The sequence below is a fragment of the Eucyclogobius newberryi genome, unplaced genomic scaffold (assembly GCF_026437365.1).
Source record: "Eucyclogobius newberryi isolate DKJ021-1_F unplaced genomic scaffold, fEucNew1.0.hap1 SCAF_1, whole genome shotgun sequence".
In the NCBI taxonomy this organism is placed as follows: domain Eukaryota; kingdom Metazoa; phylum Chordata; class Actinopteri; order Gobiiformes; family Gobiidae; genus Eucyclogobius; species Eucyclogobius newberryi.
In genome coordinates this window covers 6,560,474-6,584,458 of record NW_027315723.1, presented here as the reverse complement: position 1 = coordinate 6,584,458, position 23,985 = coordinate 6,560,474, and the positions used below count along the sequence as shown (strand labels likewise).

Genomic DNA, 23,985 nt, shown 5'->3' with positions numbered 1-23,985 from the left:
TCCTACGCGTACTACTCCTACGCGTAGTCCTCCTACTCGTACTACTCCTACTCGTACTACTCCTACTCGTACTACTCCTACTCCTACGCGTAGTCCTCCTACTCGTACTACTCCTACTCCTACTCGTACAACTCCTACTCGTACTACTACTCCTACGCGTAGTCCTCCTACTCGTACTACTCCTACTCGTACTACTCCTACTCGTACTACTCCTACTCCTACGCGTAGTCCTCCTACTCGTACTACTCCTACTCCTACTCGTACAACTCCTACTCGTACTACTACTCCTACGCGTAGTCCTCCTACTCGTACTACTCCGACTCGTACTACTCCTACTCGTACTACTCCTACGCGTAGTCCTCCTACTCGTACTACTCCTACTCGTACTACTCCTACTCGTACTACTCCTACGCGTAGTCCTCCTACTCGTACTACTCCTACTCGTACTACTCCTACTCGAACTACTCCTACTCGAACTACTCCTACTCGAACTACTCCTACTCGTACTACTCCTACTCCTACGCGTAGTCGTACTACTCGTACTACTCCTACTCGTACTACTCCTACTCGTACTACTCCTACGCGTACTACTCCTACGCGTAGTCCTCCTACTCGTACTACTCCTACTCGTACTACTCCTACTCGTACTACTACTCCTACGCGTAGTCCTCCTACTCGTACTACTCCTACTCGTACTACTCCTACTCCTACGCGTAGTCCTCCTACTCGTACTACTCCTACTCCTACTCGTACAACTCCTACTCGTACTACTACTCCTACGCGTAGTCCTCCTACTCGTACTACTCCGACTCGTACTACTCCTACTCGTACTACTCCTACGCGTAGTCCTCCTACTCGTACTACTCCTACTCGTACTACTCCTACTCGTACTACTCCTACGCGTAGTCCTCCTACTCGTACTACTCCTACTCGTACTACTCCTACTCGAACTACTCCTACTCGAACTACTCCTACTCGAACTACTCCTACTCGTACTACTCCTACTCCTACGCGTAGTCGTACTACTCGTACTACTCCTACTCGTACTACTCCTACGCGTACTACTCCTACGCGTAGTCCTCCTACTCGTACTACTCCTACTCGTACTACTCCTACTCGTACTACTCCTACTCCTACTCGTACTACTCCTACTCGTACTACTCCTACTCCTACGCGTAGTCCTCCTACTCGTACTACTCCTACTCCTACTCGTACAACTCCTACTCGTACTACTACTCCTACGCGTAGTCCTCCTATTCGTACTACTCGTACTACTCCTACTACTACTACTACTCCTACTCATACTACTACTACTCCTACTCCTACTACTCCTACTCCTCCTACTCCTTCTACTCGTCCTTATATTTTAAGTTAAGAATACATTTTAGAATGCAAAAATAACATAAAAAGACCTCAAGTACAAATGTGTTCATAAGAATGTTAAATGAACGTGGTCCATTGTTATAACATAAGAGGGAAAAGTACAGTTTGCATAATATGTGTTTAAATAATATTCCCTCTGAGACAGTGACTCATTTTTACTGAAGGTTATGTTAAAATGAGGATGATCTGAGACAGAGGCAGTGAGTAATGTAGTATAATTATAATGTATTTAATGACATGTAGTCGGGAGTAAAATGCTTTTAGGTGGATGGTAATTAGAGCTAAACAAGGATGGTTTAGCTAGGACTAACCTGGGACTAAACCAGGACTAAATCAGGGACAAACGTCGGACTAAACCAGTGACTTGAACACTGGACTAAAGGTCAGGGACTAACTGGGTCTAAACCAGTATGAAACCAGGACTAAACCAGGGCTGAAATAACCCCGACAGTTACATTATTCAAGGCCTGATAAAGTGACTTAAATGTTGAGCTTTGGGCGTCTGTCAGAGCTGGAGGTGCAGTGATAAATGTATTTAACCTTTTAGAACGTGGCTGTAGCCTCAGACCTCGAATTAAAACCACAGAGATAGGAAAATGATCCATATTTACCTCATAAACGCATATTATTCATGCGTGTGTCAGTGATAGGTTTAGCTTATGCTGCGCTTTGAGGCTAGCCCTGTCTAAACTCGTGCTTATGTATCTGATGTTAACACTAATATGAGATGAAGCCAACAAAGGATGAAAATGAACCTGAAATAACCACAAACGCAGTTATTAACATGAAACATGTATGACCAGATAAAGCCTTTTATACTATATTTAGTCCTAGTTTAGACGTGATTCAGTCCCTGATTTAAAGCAAATTTCAGTCCTATTTTTATATTTAGTTTAAGTCCTGGTTTAAGTCCTGGTTAAGACATGGTTTCATACCCAAGTAGGCCCACATTTAGTCCCGGTTTAGTTCTTAAATTAATCCTGGTTTAGTAGTCCTAGTCCTAGATAAAACTGTTTAATCCTGCATTTAGTTGCAGTTTAGTCCAGATTTAAACAGACCTGGTTTATCACTTTTAAAAACCTTTGTTTGTATGTATATGTATATGTATATGTATATACCGTGTTTAGTCCTTAGGACTTTGCTGAGACCGCAATGTAGTTCAGGTCTTGTTATTTGTTCAACCTTGTTAAGCAGAACTTTAGACATAGATTTTAGTCCTGGTTTAGTCCTGGTTAAGTCCTGGTTAAATCCTGGTTAAGACCTGGTTTGTATCTGGATTTGGCCCTTTGGTTTAATACTGGTTTCAATTATTGGCAAAGATCTCCTTCTGTCCAGTTGGTTTCGTACCCAAATTGAGTCCACGTTTTTTTTTTGTTTAGACTTAATTTTAGTCCAGGTTTAGTCCTTTAAGTCCCGGTGCAGAAAGGGTTTTGTTTGCGTTTATGTCAGTTTTAGGGAGGGACCCTGAGGAGACTGGAGCCCAGAGGAAGACCACAGCAGAGTTAGAATCATGTCTAAATTAAAGCATTATTCAGGATTATTCAGTCTTTATTTCGTGGCCTCAGGTCCGAGTCCGAGTCTGTCCTCATTTATCTGTGAAGACACTGACGAGAGCAGACAGGAGCGTCCCCGGGGTCCTCGTTAGTCCAGGCCTAAACCAGGTCTCAATGAAATCTGAACCTGGACGGAACCAGAACTTAACTAGGACTAGAACTTGAACTCATCAATGGTACCGGTAATTAAAACATTGTTTATTGTTGTTTATTAAATTAAAGTCCTGGATTAGCACAGGTTTAGTCTTGATCCAATCCTGGTTTAGTCTTGACCAAGTCCTGGTTCAGTCCCTTTAGTCCCTGGTTCAGTTCTAGTCTAGTCCAGTCTGATCCGGTCCAGTCCTGTCCCTCTTTAGATGATGAATTCTCTGTAAATGTGGTCTGGTGAAGAGTATTTTAGTTTGACAAACGATGGTTAAAGCTCGGAGCTGGACACTTCAGAAGATGGATGTGCTCTCCCAATAATTCAGGAGAAACGCTCGGAAAACGTCTAAAATCAGAATTTATGGAAAACCACTCGGAAAATGTCCAAAAATCAGAGAATTTATGGAAAATTTATGGAGAAATTATGAAGAACTGTGTCTCATTTTCAGAGTGGCGTTAAAATATGGTTTAGTCTAAGCCGGAGGGCAGGGTGACAGGGGCAGGTGCAGACTGGGGCAGAGAGGTGCAGGTGCAGAGAGGTGCAGGTGCAGAGAGGTGCAGGTGCAGAGAGGTGCAGGTGCAGAGAAGGGCAGGTGCAGGCAGGGGAAGGTGCAGGCAGGGGAAGGTGCAGGCAGGGGAAGGTGCTGAGAGGGGCAGGTGCAGACAAGGGCAGGGCAGGTGCAGGCAGGGGCAGGTGCAAGTTCAGGGACAGGTACAGGTGCAGAGAGGGGCAGGTGCATGCAGGGACAGTTGCAGGTTAAGAGGCAGTTCAGGGGCAGGTGCAGGTTCAGGGGCAGGTGCAGGTTCAGGGGCAGGTTCAGGGGCAGGTTCAGGGGCAGGTTCAGGTTCAGGGGCAGGTTCAGGGGCAGGTTCAGGGGCAGGTTCAGGGGCAGGTGCAGGTTCAGGTGCACAGTGATTCTGAGTCTGTTTATGAGTCTGAATAAAAGAAGGGCAAATTAAACTATGTGACTCTAGAATTATGTTTGGAATATCATTAAAAACAACAAAATTGATGAAAAATTAAGATAAAATGGCAGGACTCGACCAGGACTCGACCAGGACTCGACCAGGACTCGACCAGGACTAGAACAGGACTAGAACAGGACTCGACCAGGACTAGAACAGGACTAGAACAGGACTAGAACAGGACTAGAACAGGACTAGACCAAGACTAGAACAGGACTAGAACAGGACTAGAACAGGACTAGACCAGGACTAGACCAAGACTAGACCAGGACTAGACCAGGACTAGAACAGGACTAGACCAGGACTAGACCAGGACTAGACCAAGACTAGAACAGGACTAGAACAGGACTAGAACAGGACTAGAACAGGACTAGAACAGGACTAGAACAGGACAAGAACAGGACTAGAACAGGACTAGACCAGGACTAGACCAAGACTAGAACAGGACTAGAACAGGACTAGAACAGGACTAGAACAGGACTAGACCAGGACAAGACCAGACCAGGACTAGACCAGGACTCGACCAGGACTCGACCAGGACTAGACCAGGACTAGAACAGGACTAGAACAGGACTAGACCAAGACTAGACCAGGACTAGACCAGGACTAGAACAGGACTAGAACAGGACAAGAACAGGACTAGAACAGGACTAGAACAGGACTAGAACAGGACTAGACCAGGACTAGACCAGGACTAGACCAAGACTAGACCAAGACTAGACCAGGACTAGACCAGGACCCACATGGGGAGGACATCAACACCATCACAGAGTGCATCACGGACTACATCAACTTCTGTTTTGAGAACATTGTTCCCTCCCGGACGGTGCGGTGTTTTCCAAACAACAAGCCATGGATTAACCGTGAACTGAAGGCTCTGTTGAAGGAGAAGAAGAGAGCCTTCAGGTCAGGGAACAAGGAGGAGCTGAGGACTGTGCAGAAGGAGCTGAGGAGGCCTCAGGCAGGCTGAGGCCGGCTACAAGAGGAGGATGGAGGAGCAGCTGCAGCAAAAGAACATTCAGGGAGTGTGGAGGAGCCTGAAAACCATCTCGGGCTTCAAAATCCCCCCTGCCCAGACAGAGGGGGATCTACAGTGGGTGAATGATTTAAATGCTCACTTCTTGAGGTTTGATCGGTCACCCGCCCCTCCCCCTGCACAGCTGCATGCTCCCTCTTCCACAGCTGGACAATGCCCTGCATCTGTTCCTCTTCGCTTATCTGCCCCGGAGCATCAGCTCCCCACTTCGCCTGGATTCACCCATCCCCCCGGCACACAGTCCCTCTGCCAACCACTGACTGTCACAGCAGCACAGGTGAGGAGTGAGCTGAAGAGGATTAAAGTGAGGAAGGCAGCAGGACCTGATGGCATCAGCCCAGGCTCCTTAAGTCCTGCGCAGATGAACTGTGTGGAGTTATGGAGCATGTCTTCAACATGAGCCTGAAGCTGAGGGTGGTACCACAGGTCTGGAAGACCTCCTGTCTGGTACCTGTGCCTAAGACACCGCGCCCCAAAGACCTCAACAGCTTCAGGCCAGTGGCTCTCACGTCCCACCTGATGAAGACACTGGAGCGGCTAGTCCTGGACCACCTCCGCTCCACCGTGAGCTCAGCCATGGACCCGCTGCAGTTTGCATATCGGTCTGGCATCGGAGTGGAGGACGCCGTCATCTCCCTGCTGCACCGCTCTCTCTCTCACCTGGAAAAGCCTGGCAGCTCTGTGAGGATTCTGTTCTTCGATCTTTCCAGCGCCTTCAACACCATCCAGCCGCTGCTCCTGAGGGACAAGCTGGAGACGGCTGGTGTGGAGTATGACCTGGCAGAGTGGATCCTGGACTACCTCACAGACCGACCCCAGTTTGTGAGAGCCCGGAACTGCGTGTCTGACACTCGGACCTGCAGTGTGGGGGCGCCCCAGGGCACTGTCCTCGCGCCCTTTCTCTTCACCCTTTACACTGCAGACTTCAGACATGACACGGACAGCTGTGTCCTGCAGAAGTTCTCTGATGACTCTGCCATCATCGGACTCATCACGGACGACGATGACGCGGAGTACAGAGGACTGGAGCAGGACTTTGTGGACTGGTGTCAGCGGAACCACCTCCTCATCAACGCGGGGAAGACCAAGGAGATGGTGGTGGATTTCCGCAGACGCCACCCCACTGCCCCCTTACCAGTGAACATCCAGGGACGGAACATTGAGAGAGTGGACTCATACAAGTACCTGGGTGTTCATCTGAACCATAAACTGGACTGGACTCATAACACAGACGCACTGTACAGGAAGAGCCAGAGTCGGCTCTACCTCCTGAGGAGACTCAGGTCTTTTGGAGTGACAGGGCCACTCCTGAAGACCTTCTACGACTCTGTGGTGGCATCAGCCCTCCTGTACGGTGTGGCCTGCTGGAGCAGCAGCATCACAGAAAGGGAGAGGAAGAGGCTGGACAGAGTCATCAAGAAGTCCAGCTCCGTCCTGGGCTGTGCTCTGGACTCGGTGCAGGAGGTGGGGGACAGGAGGGTCCTGGCTAGATTCACATCTATGCTGGACCATGAGTGTCACCCCCTGCAGGACACTCTCTCCGCTCTGGAGAGCAGCTTCAGTGAGAGACTGATCCACCCTCGATGTGTGAAGGAAAGGTTCCGTAGGTCTTTCCTTCCTGCTGCTGTCAGACTTTATAACAAAAACTGTTAGTACTGAACACTCGCAATACTGACCTAACCTAATACTGATGTGCAATTCTGTCGTATGTGCAATTGCTGTTGGAATTCATGTGCAATTCATGTGCAATTACTGTGAAATTCATGTGCAATCTATGTGCTGTCGTGACACATATTCATGTGCAATTACTGTCGGGATCACATGCAATGGTATTTATTTATTTATTTATTTATTTGTCTATGGGAGTTTTTATTTATTTATAGGAGATCTTCTACTGAAAGTGTTTTTCAGACTTCCTATAAGTGATCTGTTCTTCTGTATCTACCTTTGTATCTACCTGCGTTGCACCAATGAAATTTCCCCATGTGGGACAATAAAGGAATATCTTATCTTATCTAGGACTAGACCAGGACTAGACCAGGACTAGAACAGGACTAGACCAGGACTAGACCAAGACTAGAACAGGACTAGAACAGGACTAGAACAGGACTAGACCAGGACAAGACCAGACCAGGACTAGACCAGGACTCGACCAGGACTAGACCAGGACTAGACCAGGACTAGAACAGGACTAGACCAAGACTAGACCAGGACTAGAACAGGACTAGAACAGGACTAGAACAGGACTAGAACAGGACTAGACCAGGACTAGACCAGGACTAGACCAAGACTAGAACAGGACTAGAACAGGACTAGACCAGGACTAGACCAGGACTAGACCAGGACTAGACCAGGACTACCGCTGGTCCTTCTGTCTGTATAAGCTCGTCCCTGTGACAGTGGGTCCTGGGGCTCACTCGGGTGTGAACATCATTATGTTAATTAAACTCTGCAGACTCCAGGCTAAAGACCGGACCAGAGACCACACATGGCCTGTTTATAGAAGAAAAACATACTAAGCAAGGACTAGACCGAGACTAGACCAGGAGTAGACCGAGACTAGACCGAGACTAGACCGAGACTAGACCGAGACTAGACCGAGACTAGACCGAGACTAGACCGAGACTAGACCCAGACTAGACCCAGACTAGACCCAGACTAGACCCAGACTAGACCCAGACTAGACCGAGACTAGGAGCCGCAAACACCCACCTGGGGGGTCCAGATTACTCCACACACTTCTTTCCTTGTTTCCTCGTCTCCTGTCCTACTTCCTTGTTTCTGTTGTCTTTGTCCAGTGCATTGTGGGTAATTTGTGAGCGACAAATATCACCCGATGCAGTTTCTTCCCTCGTCCCCCACATCCTGAGCTGCTCTCCAAGCTCTTTGTGGTGTTCATTTTGACAAGAAACTTTAATGTAGTTTCTAAAGCCGTCGTGTCACAGCATTTTTCTTGCTATAACTCCCACAAAAGCAGCCACCCCTCCCCCGCACTGGAGCGTCTTCTTAGAGCCGAGTGCCGTCTGGCACAAAACTTTTTATTTGACAAATTTGACTTGTGCAGAGAGGTATGAGCGGGTGAAAAGACCTGTGGCTTTGGGAAAGACGTGGAAGAGAGGAGACGGTTTTAGTGGACGTGAGAGCTGTGCTAAAAGTGGTGCTAATGTGGCGCTAACAACAAGAAACCTCTTCAGTGACGACAGCTCTGTGAGGCAAACATCCAAACAAGTCAATAATAAGCTGCAGCAAAAGCCAACATTTCATATCAGAAATCATATCACAAGTCCATATTCTTGTTCCTGCTGCTGATGCGACACGCCCTGATTGACAGCCTCAGTCTAAATGTGACTGTTTCATGGGAAATGTACAGACGAGTTCTTTGGACGTTGTGTTCTTTCTGGTCTGAGGCTCTGAGGTCACGATGGGCCAAACCAGTCACTTTTGTTTCAATCCGATACCAAGTAATACTATGGCAAAAGTATCAAAATGAGGCAGAAAGCGGATATTTGAAAACTGGGACGTCACACCTCTTTTTACGCTTCCCAGGGACGGAAAAGGATTGTTTTTGGTGACGCCCCATCAAAGACAGAGCTCTGTTCATGAAGCATTTACATTTTATACATGGTGAGCTATACATGCTACATATGTGTGATAATGAATACACCATAGACGTGTAACACCCCCTCTTTACATTATGTTACATGGTGATCTATACATGCTACATATGTGTGATAATGAATACACCATAGACGTGTAACACCCCCTCTTTACATTATGTTACATGGTGATCTATACATGCTACATATGTGTGATAATGAATACACCATAGACGTGTAACACCCCCTCTTTACATTATGTTAAATGGTGATCTATACATGCTACATATGTGTGATAATGAATACACCATAGACGTGTAACACCCCCTCTTTACATTATGTTAAATGGTGATCTATACATGCTACATATGTGTGATAATGAATACACCATAGACGTGTAACACTCCCTCTTTACATTTTAGACAGTTGGACTTTTGAAGAATGTATTAAATTTTTTGGGAAATTTCGGTACTTCGAATTAGAAAGTTTTATGTTATTTTTAAAGAATGACATAAAAATAAGCGCATAACGTGATTAATTGCGATGAATTATATTGTAAAAGATGAACTGTTTCTTTTATTGATTGACAACACTAATTAAAGTGCATTCAAAATTCCTCTATTATAAAGAATTTTACCTTGCCATCATTAGCTTTATAAATTGTTATTTGGTATCAGTCCAACATCACTACTGTAGAGATTCAAAAGTCTCTCCTCATTCCTTTTAGTCAATAGAACTATCTCTAAATTATTTTAGTGATCGTGTTACTGATTATGATTAGTTTTTTGTTTTGTTTTAGTGATTTGAAGAAAAAAAAATATGAATACTCCTAGCTCCTCATCTCCTCTCTTGCCTCTTTGCCTCCTCTCCTAGCTCCTCATCTCCTCTCTTACCTCTTTGCCTCCTCTCCTAGCTCCTCATCTCCTCTCTTACCTCTTTGCCTCCTCTCCTAGCTCCTCATCTCCTCTCTTGCCTCTTTGCCTCCTCTCCTAGCTCCTCATCTCCTCTCTTACCTCTTTGCCTCCTCTCCTAGCTCCCCATCTCCTCTCTTACCTCTTTGCCTCCTCTCCTAGCTCCTCATCCTCTCGCTTACCTCCTCACTTGCCTCTTTGCTTCCTCACCTAGCTCACTGTCTTCTCTCCTACCTCCTCACCTCCTCTCTTACTTCCTTGCCTATTCTCCTAGCTCCTCATCTCCTCGCTTACCTCCTCACTTGCCTTCTTGCTTCCTCACCTAGCTCATAATCTTCTCTCCTACCCCATCGCCTCCTCTCTTACTTCCTTGCCTATTCTCCTAGCTCCTCATCTCCTCTCTCCTCATTCCTCCGTCCTAGTCCAGTGCATCGTGGGTAATTCACGGGTGACTGATGCGGACACACTTTCTCATTTTGCGTTTGGCCGATTTAACGATCTCCAGGTTAATTAACGAGCGGATCATTTTAATGTTAAATATGGCCGCCAGCCTTCTCCCTGACCCGACCCACGGCATTCTGGGTAATTACGGCGAGGGGGGATGGAGCAAAGCATCGTGGGTAATTACAGCGAGGAAGAGGGTGGTGGGGGTGGGGGCAGGAGCAGAGGATCGTGGGTAATTACCGGTGAAAAGGCCAAACGCTTGATTCAATTTGCTCCAACTAATTATGAGCCGTCAAGAGGTGAAGAACAAAGATCCTCCTGAAAGACCTGGATTAGACCGGGTGTAGACCAGGACTAGATCCAGGCCTAACCAAGACTAGATCCAGGCCTAAACAGGACTAGATCCAGGCCTAACCAAGACTAGATCCAGGCCTAACCAGGACTAGATTTGGGCTAAACGCAAACTAGATTTGGGGAAACAAATAGATTAGTTTTCAACTAATTTAGTTATCTGGATTTCACACAAACTCTAGAACATGCGCTGAAAGAAGAGGTTTTACACCAATGACACGGGAAACATACTAACATTTAGAATTGTTTTTATAAAAACACATATTTTTGTCCTGGTTTAGTGGAGACCTGGTTTAGTGGAGACCTGGTTTAGTGGAGACCTGGTTTAGTCGAGACCTGGTTTAGTGGAGACCTGGTTTAGTCGAGACCTGGTTTAGTGGAGACCTGGTTTAGTCGAGACCTGGTTTAGTGGAGACCTGGTTTAGTGGAGACTTGGTTTAGTCTACACCTGGTTTAATGGAGACCTGGTTTAGTCTACACCTGGTTTAATGGAGACCTGGTTTAGTCCAGACCTGGTTTAGTGGAGACCTGGTTTAGTCCAGACCTGGTTTAGTGGAGACCTGGTTTAGTGGAGACCTGGTTTAGTGGAGCCCTGGTTTAGTGGAGCCCTGGTTTAGTGGAGCCCTGGTTTAGTGGAGCCCTGGTTTAGTCCAGACCTGGTTTAGTGGAGACCTGGTTTAGTCCAGACCTGGTTTAGTCCAGACCTGGTTTAGTGGAGACCTGGTTTAGTGGAGACCTGGTTTAGTGGAGACCTGGTTTAGTGGAGACCTGGTTTAGTCGAGACCTGGTTTAGTGGAGACCTGGTTTAGTGGAGACTTGGTTTAGTGGAGACCTGGTTTAGTGGAGACCTGGTTTAGTGGAGACCTGGTTTAGTGGAGACCTGGTTTAGTGGAGACCTGGTTTAGTCTACACCTGGTTTAATGGAGACCTGGTTTAGTCCAGACCTGGTTTAGTGGAGACCTGGTTTAGTGGAGACCTGGTTTAGTGGAGACCTGGTTTAGTGGAGACCTGGTTTAGTGGAGACCTGGTTTAGTGGAGACCTGGTTTAGTGGAGACCTGGTTTAGTGGAGACCTGGTTTAGTCCAGACCTGGTTTAGTGGAGACCTGGTTTAGTGGAGACCTGGTTTAGTGGAGACCTGGTTTAGTGGAGACCTGGTTTAGTGGAGACCTGGTTTAGTGGAGCCCTGGTTTAGTGGAGCCCTGGTTTAGTCCAGACCTGGTTTAGTGGAGACCTGGTTTAGTGGAGCCCTGGTTTAGTCCAGACCTGGTTTAGTGGAGACCTGGTTTAGTCCAGACTTGGTTTAGTCCAGACCTGGTTTAGTCCGGTTCCTGGGTTCAGGCTCTACATCTCTCAGTCTTTAGCCTCGTTGCCTCTTCTCTCTCTCGATATCGACAGCATTTAGCAGTCGTTTCTCACAGTGTTGCAGTTTATCTCTGTTTCCTCTCTGCGCTCCACAAACTCGTCAATATCATCTCAATTATCGGCCCCTTAATGACTCCGGCCCCCCTCACTCTCTCACACACACACACACACACAGAGGGCCCCCGAGCCCGTCCTGTCAATAGCCCTTAAACCCTCGTCCCTCAGTGGCTCCCCCTGCAGTCCGTATTCCAAGTCAACTCATCAAACAAACGACATCCGACCACGAGTCAATAAAAAAGCGGATTATTTCACAATTTGACACAGGAAACTTGTGCACGAAAAGCTGTCTAAACCGTGGAAATATGTGTTACTTTGGTGTTTGGGACTTTGAGGTGGTAAATATTTGCAGAATTAGTTGAATCGATGTTGAATCGAGCGCACAGAGACTGCAGTGTCAGTGAGCACTAATGAGTTTCAGGAATTAAATGAATTTATGATTATGTTGTAAAATATGAGGCTGAGAGGAAAGGAGACAGGAGCAGAGAGAGGAAAGGAGACAGGAGCAGAGAGAGGAGGGAGACAGGAGCAGAGAGAGGAAAGGAGACAGGAGCAGAGAGAGGAAAGGAGACAGGAGCAGAGAGAGGAAGGAGACAGGAGCAGAGAGAGGAAAGGAGACAGGAGCAGAGAGAGGAAAGGAGACAGGAGCAGAGAGAGGAAAGGAGACAGGAGCAGAGAGAGGAAAGGAGACAGGAGCAGAGAGAGGAAAGGAGACAGGAGCAGAGAGAGGAGGGAGACAGGAGCAGAGAGAGGAAAGGAGACAGGAGCAGAGAGAGGAAAGGAGACAGGAGCAGAGAGAGGAGGGAGACAGGAGCAGAGAGAGGAAAGGAGACAGGAGCAGAGAGAAGAAAGGAGACAGGAGCAGAGAGAGGAGGGAGACACGAGCAGAGAGAGGAAAGGAGACAGGAGCAGAGAGAGGAGGGAGACAGGAGCAGAGAGAGGAAAGGAGACAGGAGCAGAGAGAGGAAAGGAGACAGGAGCAGAGAGGAAAGGAGACAGGAGCAGAGAGAGGAAGGAGACAGGAGCAGAGAGAGGAGGGAGACAGGAGCAGAGAGAGGAGGGAGACAGGAGCAGAGAGAGGAAAGGAGACAGGAGCAGAGAGAGGAAAGGAGACAGGAGCAGAGAGAGGAAAGGAGACAGGAGCAGAGAGAGGAGGGAGACAGGAGCAGAGAGAGGAAAGGAGACAGGAGCAGGGAGAGGAAGGAGACCGGAGCAGAGAGAGGAAGGAGACAGGAGCAGAGAGAGGAAAGGAGACAGGAGCAGAGCGAGGAAAGGAGACAGGAGCAGAGAGAGGAAAGGAGACAGGAGCAGAGAGAGGAGGGAGACAGGAGCAGAGAGAGGAAAGGAGACAGGAGCAGAGAGAGGAAGGAGACCGGAGCAGAGAGAAGAAAGGAGACAGGAGCAGAGAGAGGAAAGGAGACAGGAGCAGAGAGAGGAAAGGAGACAGGAGCAGAGAGAAGAAAGGAGACAGGAGCAGAGAGAAGAAAGGAGACAGGAGCAGAGAGAGGAAGGAGACCGGAGCAGAGAGAGGAAAGGAGACAGGAGCAGAGAGAGGAAAGGAGACAGGAGCAGAGAGAAGAAAGGAGACAGGAGCAGAGAGAAGAAAGGAGACAGGAGCAGAGAGAGGAAAGGAGACAGGAGCAGAGAGAGGAAGGAGACAGGAGCAGAGAGAGGAAAGGAGACAGGAGCAGAGAGAAGAAAGGAGACAGGAGCAGAGAGAGGAAAGGAGACAGGAGCAGAGAGAGGAAAGGAGACAGGAGCAGAGAGAGGAAAGGAGACAGGAGCAGAGAGAGGAAGGAGACAGGAGCAGAGAGAGGAAAGGAGACAGGAGCAGAGAGAGGAAGGAGACAGGAGCAGAGAGAGGAAAGGAGACAGGAGCAGAGAGAGGAAGGAGAAATGAGGCAAGGAAACTAGACCAAGACTGAACCAGGACCAGGATTAAAGAAAACATTGTATTTTGTCTACTATATTGTTATAATCTATGATGGCTGTGGCATAACAATATTATTTATATTATGGACATTTTAAATCTTGATCTAAAACAACTTCAAAAGAAAAACAAGTTCTCTGACTTCAGGGTTGAAATGTGTAGCATTGATTTCCACCTTTACAGTGCGTCACCGTAAACGTCACCGTAAACGTCACCGTAAACATCATCACAACTTGAGCTGAATCAACTAATCGTGAAAAGTCGTCCAGAAGAAAATTAATAAATAAAAAAATCATAGTTGTATTTTGATCATCCTGATTGTTCTGAACTAAACAGACTCTAAAAGACAAACAATAGAGGAAATTAAATGACTTGTTGAAAATATCTGTTGGATTATTCCTTGTTCAGACCCGGTTCAGACCTGGTTCAGACCTGGTTCAGACCCGGTTCAGACCCGGTTCAGATCCGGTTCAGACCCGGTTCAGACCCGGTTCAGATCCGGTTCAGACCCGGTTCAGACCCGGTTCAGACCCGGTTCAGACCCGGTTCAGACCAGGTTCAGACCAGGTTCAGTCCTGGCTCAGACCAGGTTCAGTCCAGGTTCAGTCCAGGTTCAGTCCTGGTTCAGACCCGGTTCAGTCCCGGTTCAGACCCGGTTCAGACCCGGTTCAGTCCCGGTTCAGTCCTGGTTCAGTCCTGGTTCAGTCCTGGTTCAGACCCGGTTCAGTCCCGGTTCAGTCCTGGTTCAGTCCTGGTTCAGACCAAGTTCAGTCCTGGTTCAGTCCTGGTTCAGACCAAGTTCAGTCCTGGTTCAGTCCCGGTTCAGTCCCGGTTCAGTCCTGGTTCAGTCCTGGTTCAGACCAAGTTCAGTCCTGGTTCAGTCCTGGTTCAGTCCTGGTTCAGTCCTGGTTCAGACCAAGTTCAGTCCCGGTTCAGTCCCGGTTCAGTCCTGGTTCAGTCCTGGTTCAGACCAAGTTCAGTCCTGGTTCAGTCCTGGTTCAGACCAAGTTCAGTCCCGGTTCAGTCCTGGTTCAGTCCTGGTTCAGACCAAGTTCAGTCCTGGTTCAGTCCTGGTTCAGTCCTGGTTCAGTCCTGGTTCAGTCCTGGTTCAGACCAAGTTCAGTCCTGGTTCAGTCCTGGTTCAGTCCTGGTTCAGTCCCGGTTCAGTCCTGGTTCAGACCTGGTTCAGTCCTGGTTCAGTCCTGGTTCAGTTCTCTCACCTTGATGCGTCGGGGGCTGGTTTGGTTCTCCCTTGCGTGCTGCCTTCCCACACAGAGTTACAGAGCTCGTTGCCTATGTTGCTCAGGACTTTAATGAGTTCCAGGGGCCATTCATCCAGGTCCAGGGACCTGACCCGGGACAGGTGGGTCCCCAGGTTCCTGTGGATCCCAGAACACTCAATACAGATGAGGGCCCCCAGGTTCAGGCTGGCCCAGTCCGGGTCTGAATGGGAGAGAGACCAGATTTCAGAGGCCCTGCCATAGATGTATCATCTTCTATGTACACGAACACTCAGATACATGTGAGATATCAGAACATACGACATTTAACATGGTATTTTACAGCATTACTTTACTTAAAAGGAGATTATGCTGTGCTTGACTGGTGGCACAGTGGTTAAGGCCTTGACCATTTGCTAAATATCTCTCTCTCCCCATTTCACGCTACAACTGTCCTGTCAAATAGATACAGGACTTTCAGATGCACCAGAGCATGAAACAAAAGACAGAAAACAAACATACTCATGCAGCCATTAACAAAGGACAAACTGTAAACCATGTCATCTGTTGTAATGTCGGTGTGAGTCATTCATCACAAAAAAGGTTTCAAAAGTCGTCACCTGGACAAAGTTCTAAAATCAAGACGTTTTGCCTTCAATCGGAAGTCGTTTTCAGAGCAGTGTAAAGTCCAACTTCTCAGACCAACTGTTCAGATTGAAAATTACTTTCAGATCAAAGTTGAAACGTCACGATTCAAATGATGTTATATGTTGTAAAATGGTGTTTAACATCTTTAACAGATCTACCTTGATTATTTAAAATTGTTGCTTGAATTGAAAATATGAACATTAGTTCTGGTGGTTTAAAGGGTCTTTGTGTGACTCACTGTTGGCCCCACAGTCCACACAGCGGCTGTTCCCTCTCTGGCCCCTGATGGCCTGCAGAGCCATGGCTTCAGTCTGACTCGGCAAACGCGACTGAAACAAAAACAAACACATATATTTATGTTTTTTTATTTCTTTTTCAAAACCAGGATTAGTATAGATTTTTAAATGGAGCACCGCGTGAGCCTTTAAAGCCGGTGCATAACTTAACAAACACTTTTGTTAAAAGTGTTTATCAAACCGCAATTTACTACACTAATTAGTTAAAGCAACTATTAAAACATGATTTGGTAAATATTACAAAAGGTAAGAACATTTAATAAATAATTTAAGAAATATTTTTAGTAAAGAGTTTTTAAAAGTAGATTTAGAAAAATGATTAGTTAATACATGAACACACTTTACAAACTGTATTAGCTTCTCTGATTAGCTTCCTGTCCAAACAAAAGCAAACAATGAAAGGGAACTAGTAAAGAGCGCTCTGGTCGGCTTGTAAACCAATCAAAGAGCTCCTTACTAGTTCCTTCTTATTATTTGCTTTATTGGCGGTCGAATCTAGGCAAGGCAAGGCAAGGCAAGGCAAGTTTATTTGTAGAGCACATTTCTTACACAAGGCAATTCAAAGTGCTTCACGCAGCAGGAAAAATGCATTCAAATCACAAAGAAATTACAGAAACAGAAATACAATAAAATTAACTAAATTAAAAAATATCAATCCAACTGATTTTCTAAACTAATAAAATCACAAACAAAAGAGAAGAGTGCAAAGAAAAAATCCTTTCAGTCATATGCGCAGCTAAACAAAACTGTTTTTAGCTTAGATTTGAACATTGTCAGAGTAGAAGCCTGTCTCACATCTTCAGGAAGACTGTTCCAGATTTTAGCTGCATAAAACTGAAACGCAGATTCCCCATGTTTTGTCCTGACTCTGGCACCAGCAGGAGGCCGGCCCCTGAGGTCCTCAGAGTCTGAGATGGTTCATATGGCACTAACATATCCAAGATGTACTTTGGTGCTAGGCCATGGAGAGACTAGTACACAAGCAGAGCTGCTTTAAAGTCTCTTCTCTGAGCCACAGGAGCCAGAGCAGAGACCTGAGAACAGGACTAATGTGATCATACTTCCTGGTTCTAGTCAGGACCCGAGCAGCAGCATTCTGGATGTACTGCAGCTGGTTTGGAGAGGCCAGTGAGCAGGCCGTTACAGTAGTCTAATCTACTGGAGACAAACGCGTGGATAAGTCTCTCTAAATCTGGTTTTGACACTATATTTTTGATTTTGGCAATGTTTTTTAGATGGTAAAAAGCTGCTGATGTTATTGATTTGACGTGGCTATTAAAGTTCAAGTCTGAGTCCATTATTACCCCCAGATTTCTAATTTGGTTTGTAGGTTTTAGAGCGATACTCTGGAGGTGACCGCTAACACTTTCTCTTTGTTTCTGTGGGCCAAAAACGATTATTTCAGTCTTGTCTGAGTTCAGCTGGAGAAAGTTGTTTTGCATCCACACACTGATCTGTTGGATGCAGTGACAGAGTGAATCTACTGTCAGCACTTATACTGGGCAGATGTGGTCAGTGGTTGTAGTTTTGTACCTTGTTCTTGCTGGATTCACACGACTGCAGCGAGGCCAGAATCTGACTCTCGATCACTTGGACCCAGGCGTCTCGCTCCTCGTACGACGTCGCCTCAAAATGCCACGTTTGTCCAGTGAGAGACACAATCTGGAACTCAAAGGTCTCCTCCGGATCTACAACACAAAACATATGCACAAATGTTCAAAAATAACCACTGTGTCGTACATTTAAGCTGTACTTGTCTAACCTGTCTGTGTTTTGTAGTGTGATAATGTATTTGTTAGTGGGAAAACGAGTCAAATAATGATGAATTTAATGAGCATTTAAAAGTCTGTAACTTCTGGTTTAAAGTCTACAGTCACTTGTATGTGAATATAGCAGCATCTCTCCACAGAGCTGGTGTTTTCTGCTTTCTGAAGGGACGGCAGGGTTAACTCTTTCATTACCGAGGCGTAACATCGGACTGATATCGCCGGTTTTGGACTGAAACAGATATTACTTAATGACATGAATGTTGGCAGATATATAGAGGTGAACCTGTAGTTACAGCCCAACTTAACAGCCACGATCACAGAGTTTCATAATGTGTTTTTCAGTTTATCGTGTTAAAGGTTGAATGGATGAGTCTCACGTATCAATCATAAAACGCACCTACCGCTCACCTGCAGCCTCGTGCGGCTCGTCCCCAGGAGAGCAGCATGTTTCCCCGTATCTAAGCGCATGGATCTATCATAATATAGTTCCCTCAGAGTACAGGACAAAATGAAGACGGAGAAAGACAGTTCGAGCTGACTCAGAAGAGACGGAAATCTATGGGAGACGAGAGATGCGATGCGATGTGTCCATGACGCCTTTAAGATGAAAGTTTTATTTCCAAAAATGTCAAATCAATAAACAAACAAAACAAAGTAAATCTATTTAAATCAATAAACTATCAAGCAAAGCATTTTTATAGCATCATATTTTTCAGCATAACTCCAAACCTGGTCATTTATAATCAGGATCTAAACAAATACTACATCAGGATCTATAAACGTACTAAACCAGGACTAAACCAGGACTAACCCGGGTCTTAACAGAGTGTGATGAAACTCTGTGTTTTCTGGAGCGTTTGATAAATAATAAGTGATGTAAATGAGAGTCTGATTTTAATGAACCCCTCAGGTCAGAACCATCCACCGTCTCAAAACCAAATTACAATATTATTATTATTACTACAAGAGGTAAATGACACTAGGGAATATACACATGTACAGGGAATAAACCAGGTCTAAACCAGAACTAAATCAGGACCAGCCACAGTCACAAAAATTAGAATAATGACTATTATTTCAACAACGGACGGATTACGTAAGTGAGAATATAGATGTATTCATCCACTGCCAGACCTTTGTGAGGGAAGCAATGCATTTATGTCAATGTAACAGGAATACTCAACAATCAACCACAACTAAATACAACTACAACACAACTAAATACAACTACAACGCAACTAAATAAATACAGCAGTTTATATACGGCTGTAGTCAAATAAAGACATGCCCTGTGCATGAATTAATCATCTTAAATGACACGTGGCACTGGCTCTCAAAGCTCCCAAAGTTATTAGAATGTCAGGCATAAAAAAACTACACAGAAAAGTACTTATGAACAGTGAAAAGTACTTATGAACAGTGGAAAGTACTTATGAACTATCCAGACACTCCCAAAACAGCTGACTCACCTTCTACTGTTGTCCATGCAAATCCTTTTAATCTTAACGTAACACTCAAATAATAGTCATTGACAAAAACACCTAAAGGACTTTGGGGTCTAATACGGGGGGAATAGTTAGTAGTATTTCCTTTTATTTGGCTGTAGATTTGCTGTGGTCTGAAACAGTTTAGTAAACATAATCCTGTGCATGGAGCTGTACATCACAGGTGCAGTGGTGTAATAGAGGGCGTAATGGAGCGTGTCAGAGCTGGTCCAGAGGCACTGACATTTGGGGCCAATCAGAGAGAAAGAAAGAGAGGCCCCGGGGCCCCACACAGACATACGCATTTATACACCGGTAACTCAACTCATTTGTGCACAAGGAATTCAAACTATTTATCCCCCAACGCCACACATTCTATACAACAAGTTAATATAACAACTGATGATTATGTTTCACGATGTGTTGATTAGTCACTGCAGTTTGTTTTAATGTGATCCATTTTGGCCCAATGAATAATTCTTTGTGTTTAAATGTTAAACCTGTATTTCATGTACTATAAGGAACAATGTTTGTAAGACCCAGTTGTGTGTTCAGACACCAGCAGAGAACCAGTTTCAGTTAGGCCATAGTTATCTTATTACTTGGTTTACGGATCCGCTGCACTTAGATTATTGATTTCTACAATATAAATAAAATAAATTATAATTTTTTTTTTTATAAAGTACCGCCGACAAAGCAAAATAGCATTAAATTAAATGTAAAAGGCGGTATTAAGTCAAAAGACAAGAGCCCGTGAAGCAATTTCTCGCCAAATTCCTGCGGAAGTCCCTGTCTGCTGTGCACCTTTATATCGCAAATACACATTTTAAACTTGTTTACCACATTTCCTTCAACGCATTTTGTCGTGGGGGAGGGTGCACACTTAAGCGTCAGTTCTGTCTGTCTAAACCACACTAAATCTACTGATACACGCTCCTGCGCTGCGTCTCCCCCCCCTCCTCCCGTGGTGCGTTTTGGGCAAACCCAGAAGAAAACATCTTTTGAAATTGAAATTATATTTATATTCCGTCCGCCTGTGCAATATATTTCATTTAAAAATCCCTAAACCAGGTAATAAAAAAACTGCGGCGTTACGATAAAACAACGGGAGCAAGTTTTAACCTCACTAAAAAGACTATAACGATTCACCTATTTATCAATGTATGGATATTTATCCCTTACTACATCGAGCGGCGCTCCCTTGGTTTTCTGCGGCCCGTGTCACGCATCAATGCAAATACAAAACTTATTGCAAATGATCAATGAATCAGTGGATTAAATCTGATCGATTACGTTTCCGTAGCACATTCCTCTGGGCTTCTGCATCACAAGGTTTCACAGACTTTTCGCAGGATGACTGAAACATGCGTGAATGAAACCAAACCAAACAGGGACATTTGTGAAGAGGACACTACGACAGAAGAAGAACAGCTCCTGCAGTTACGCAATCCCAGCATGCACCACCACACTGGCACGGGGCGTGGCATAGAACTCACATAGAGGCAGTCCTACTTTCAGCACCAGTTTCAGTCCAGTGGATGGATCTATATGAGCTTTAGTTCTAGACCCGCCCCTCCCCTCCGTGCTGCGTGACCTCTGCCCTCCTGACCCCAGCCGCGTACGCTTCCCCCCCGTCTCTGATGTGATTCGTTGCCCGGAGGAAGCACAGCGTGGGTTTTAAATGTTAGCGAGCGTGTAGCGTTTAAAACACAATAATTGCACTTATCCCGCAGCAAAAGGTCAGAGCGCCTCCATTCTGAAAACACAGAAACTAAAACAGAAACTAATCGAGAAACGAGATGAATGTGAAATGTGCAGAACACACGGGGACATTTAGAGTCTGAGGACGGAGCGGGAGAACCATGTGTGAAAGATGGAGTTTAGAGATTAGAATGACAAAGGCCAGGACTGAACAAACACTGAAACAATGGACTGAACCAGGAATAAACCAGGAATACAATAATGGACTAAAGCAGGTCTGAATGTGGACTTTATTTGTCTTTGTGTGTGTGTGTGTGTGGTAAAATTCTGTTGGCTTCCCTAATTGAAAGTCAGTTCTTGGTGTTCTTTCAGCACAGATGTCCCACAGCAGGCTCCGCTCTCCTCTGCTCTGCACTGTCTCTGATCACAAGACGTTAAGGAGCTTTAATTGCGAGATGAATGTGTTAAACGACAGGAGTTTGTCCCTGAGAGTGAGCAGCTGTGCTACAGATGTTGGCGCTTCCTCTTCCTGTGGATCCTTCACCAAACACCAATTAACAAGAATAATTAAGCTACTTATTATTATTATCATCCAACCACTACATCTGCAGATGAACTAGAGACGTTTGACCTGCTCCATCTCAGTTCTAATTTAAAAGGGATTTTCTCATTTTGAGTTCATTTGGTGGGATAATACATTAAATAATACTTTTACATCAATCAAGTAGCAGTTCACAATAATTACAATATCTACTTCTTGTTCAAGCATTTTAAGCTGGAACAATGATTTCAGGAGATCAATATTTATTGTGGGTCCATTGAAACTTTTGTTTTTTAGCCACAATAATAGTATGCTGTTTAATAAATAACTTGAATGAAGTGTTTAAGTTCTAATATTTATTTATTGCAGGTTATTTTTAGAAAATATTGTACATGATCCTGTTTTAGAGTTATTGTGTCAATAGTTTCAATATCATTGATTAAGGTCTATATTTTCTATCACACTAGTGTCATCATCACAGACCTAGTGTTAACAGAAGTGTCATTTGTCTTTTGGAAAAATGAGTTCTAAATCAAACTGATGACGTCACATTAGGGAGACTCAGAATTAAATCCTGCACAGATTTATGATGTCACATGTAGAATGTAAAGTCATAAGAGCCACATGAACAATTGTAGCTCCACTCAAAGTTAAGGCTGAACAAAGAGAACATATTTGGACTGGTTAATTGGTGCTTTTCATTTGCCATGTCTCTTACAGATATTTGTAAGTAAAAAAAAATGTGCCACCAGAGAGAGTGGATCAGAGTGAAACAAAAAGTTTAGTGAAGAAAATGATTTATTCAGCTTTTTGTCTGAAGATACATCAAGAGCAGCTAATGTTAACACATTTACACCATGACTCAGTATTTTTTCTTAATCACGACTTAACAGTGCGTTTAAACACTGATTCAATCTGATTTGATTGAGCCGTGCAGACTCTTATGATAGTGGACTTCCAGTGGAAACATAGAAATGCACTGCTTTAATGTAAGTGGTTCAGCACATACGGATTGAGAAGGGCATCTCTAGTCTGAGCAAGTATCAGGCTCTAGGCTCAGTGAGGTAAAGTCACTGTGGTTGTACTGGCTGAGGCTAGTGCTACATGTTATTGTGTTATGGTTAGTAAATGAGATGGGGAGATATAGTCCTGGTTCACAGCTTCACTCTTCAGCTGTTACTCGCTTGTGTTTCCCCATCTCTTACGACCCACGCTTTTGAGCCACGACTCAACATTTTCCTCACCATCAGTAATCTTTCCCATATTTTTCTGCCCATATTAACATAAATTCAACCAAATGAAGGTGTTTTTAATCAACGCCACCAGCCTCATCGGGCACATCTCTGATGGGGATGAGTCTGTCTACAGGAGGTGGAGCGGCTCATGTCCTGGTGCAACGGTAACAACCTGGAGCTCAACGCCCAGAAGACAGTGGAGATGATCGTGGACTTCAGGAAAGTCACAGCCCCCCAGCCCCGCCCTCAATATGACAGACTCCTCCATCAACACTGTGGACTCCCTCCACTTCCTCATCAAGAAGGCCCAGCAGAGGATGTACTTCCTGCGGCAGCTGAGGAAAGCCAAGCTGCCAGAACCCTGGACATGTTTGAGCCACTCCCCTCAGGCAGGAGGCCACTCCCCTCAGGCAGGAGGCCACTCTCTCAGGCAGGAGGCCACTCCCCTCAGGCAGGAGGCCACTCCCCTCAGAGGAGGTCACTCCCCTCAGGCAGGAGGTCACTCCCCTCAGGCAGGAGTCTTCGGTCCATCCAGACCAGAATCTCCCGCCACAACAGCAGTTTCTTTCCCTCTGCTGTTGGACTCATGACTTAACACCTGCTACTTCAGCAATTATTCAAATCAATAACTATCCATTGCACTATTCTGACCAACTGTAAATTGTGTATGTATTTGGACTAAGTTTATTTGTAAATTCAAAATTTTATTCATGGCCTTTGGCCAATGAATAATGACTGTTCATTGTTGTGTGCACCTTAATGCCAAAGCAAGTTCCAACTTCTTTAATCCTGTTCATTGATAATGGCAATAAACCCATTTCTGATTCTGTTAATAACCTCTGGTACATTAGAGTTTTGCCCCAGTGTACACATTTTTAAAAAATCATAATTTCAATGAATAAATCCATTTGTGTGAAAGTATGGCAATAGATAGGCAACGTACAAGAAGAATGAATAAAAACAAAATATACAGGAATGCTTAAGGAATGAAAATAATATGTTACACATAGTTATTGTGTTACACATAGTTATTGTGTTACACAGTTATTGTGTTACACATAGTTATTGTGTTACACACAGTTATTGTGTTACACACAGTTATTGTGTTACACAGTTATTGTGTTACACAGTTATTGTGTTACACAGTTATTGTGTTACACAGTTATTGTGTTACACACAGTTATTGTGTTACACACAGTTATTGTGTTACACATAGTTATTGTGTTACACACAGTTATTGTGTTACACACAGTTATTGTGTTACACATAGTTATTGTGTTACACATAGTTATTGTGTTACACATAGTTATTGTGTTACACATAGTTATTGTGTTACACATAGTTATGGTCGTTAGGT

The 23,985-nt window shown here is 45.0% G+C and overlaps 1 protein-coding gene across 4 annotated transcripts in view; it reads right to left on the bottom strand.

Moving 5' to 3' along the window:
- agap1 (ArfGAP with GTPase domain, ankyrin repeat and PH domain 1) overlaps positions 1–23,985 on the bottom strand; it is a 135,162-nt gene that overhangs the window by 12,648 nt on the left and 98,529 nt on the right. For all 4 annotated transcript variants that reach the window (XM_072451977.1, XM_072452056.1, XM_072451817.1 and 1 more), the window contains 3 exons: positions 17,432–17,586; positions 15,841–15,931; positions 14,955–15,177 (listed from right to left, as the gene is read on the bottom strand). In XM_072451977.1, coding sequence (XP_072308078.1) covers positions 14,955–15,177; positions 15,841–15,931; positions 17,432–17,586 — 469 coding nt within the window. The remainder of the gene's footprint in view (positions 1–14,954; positions 15,178–15,840; positions 15,932–17,431; positions 17,587–23,985) is intronic.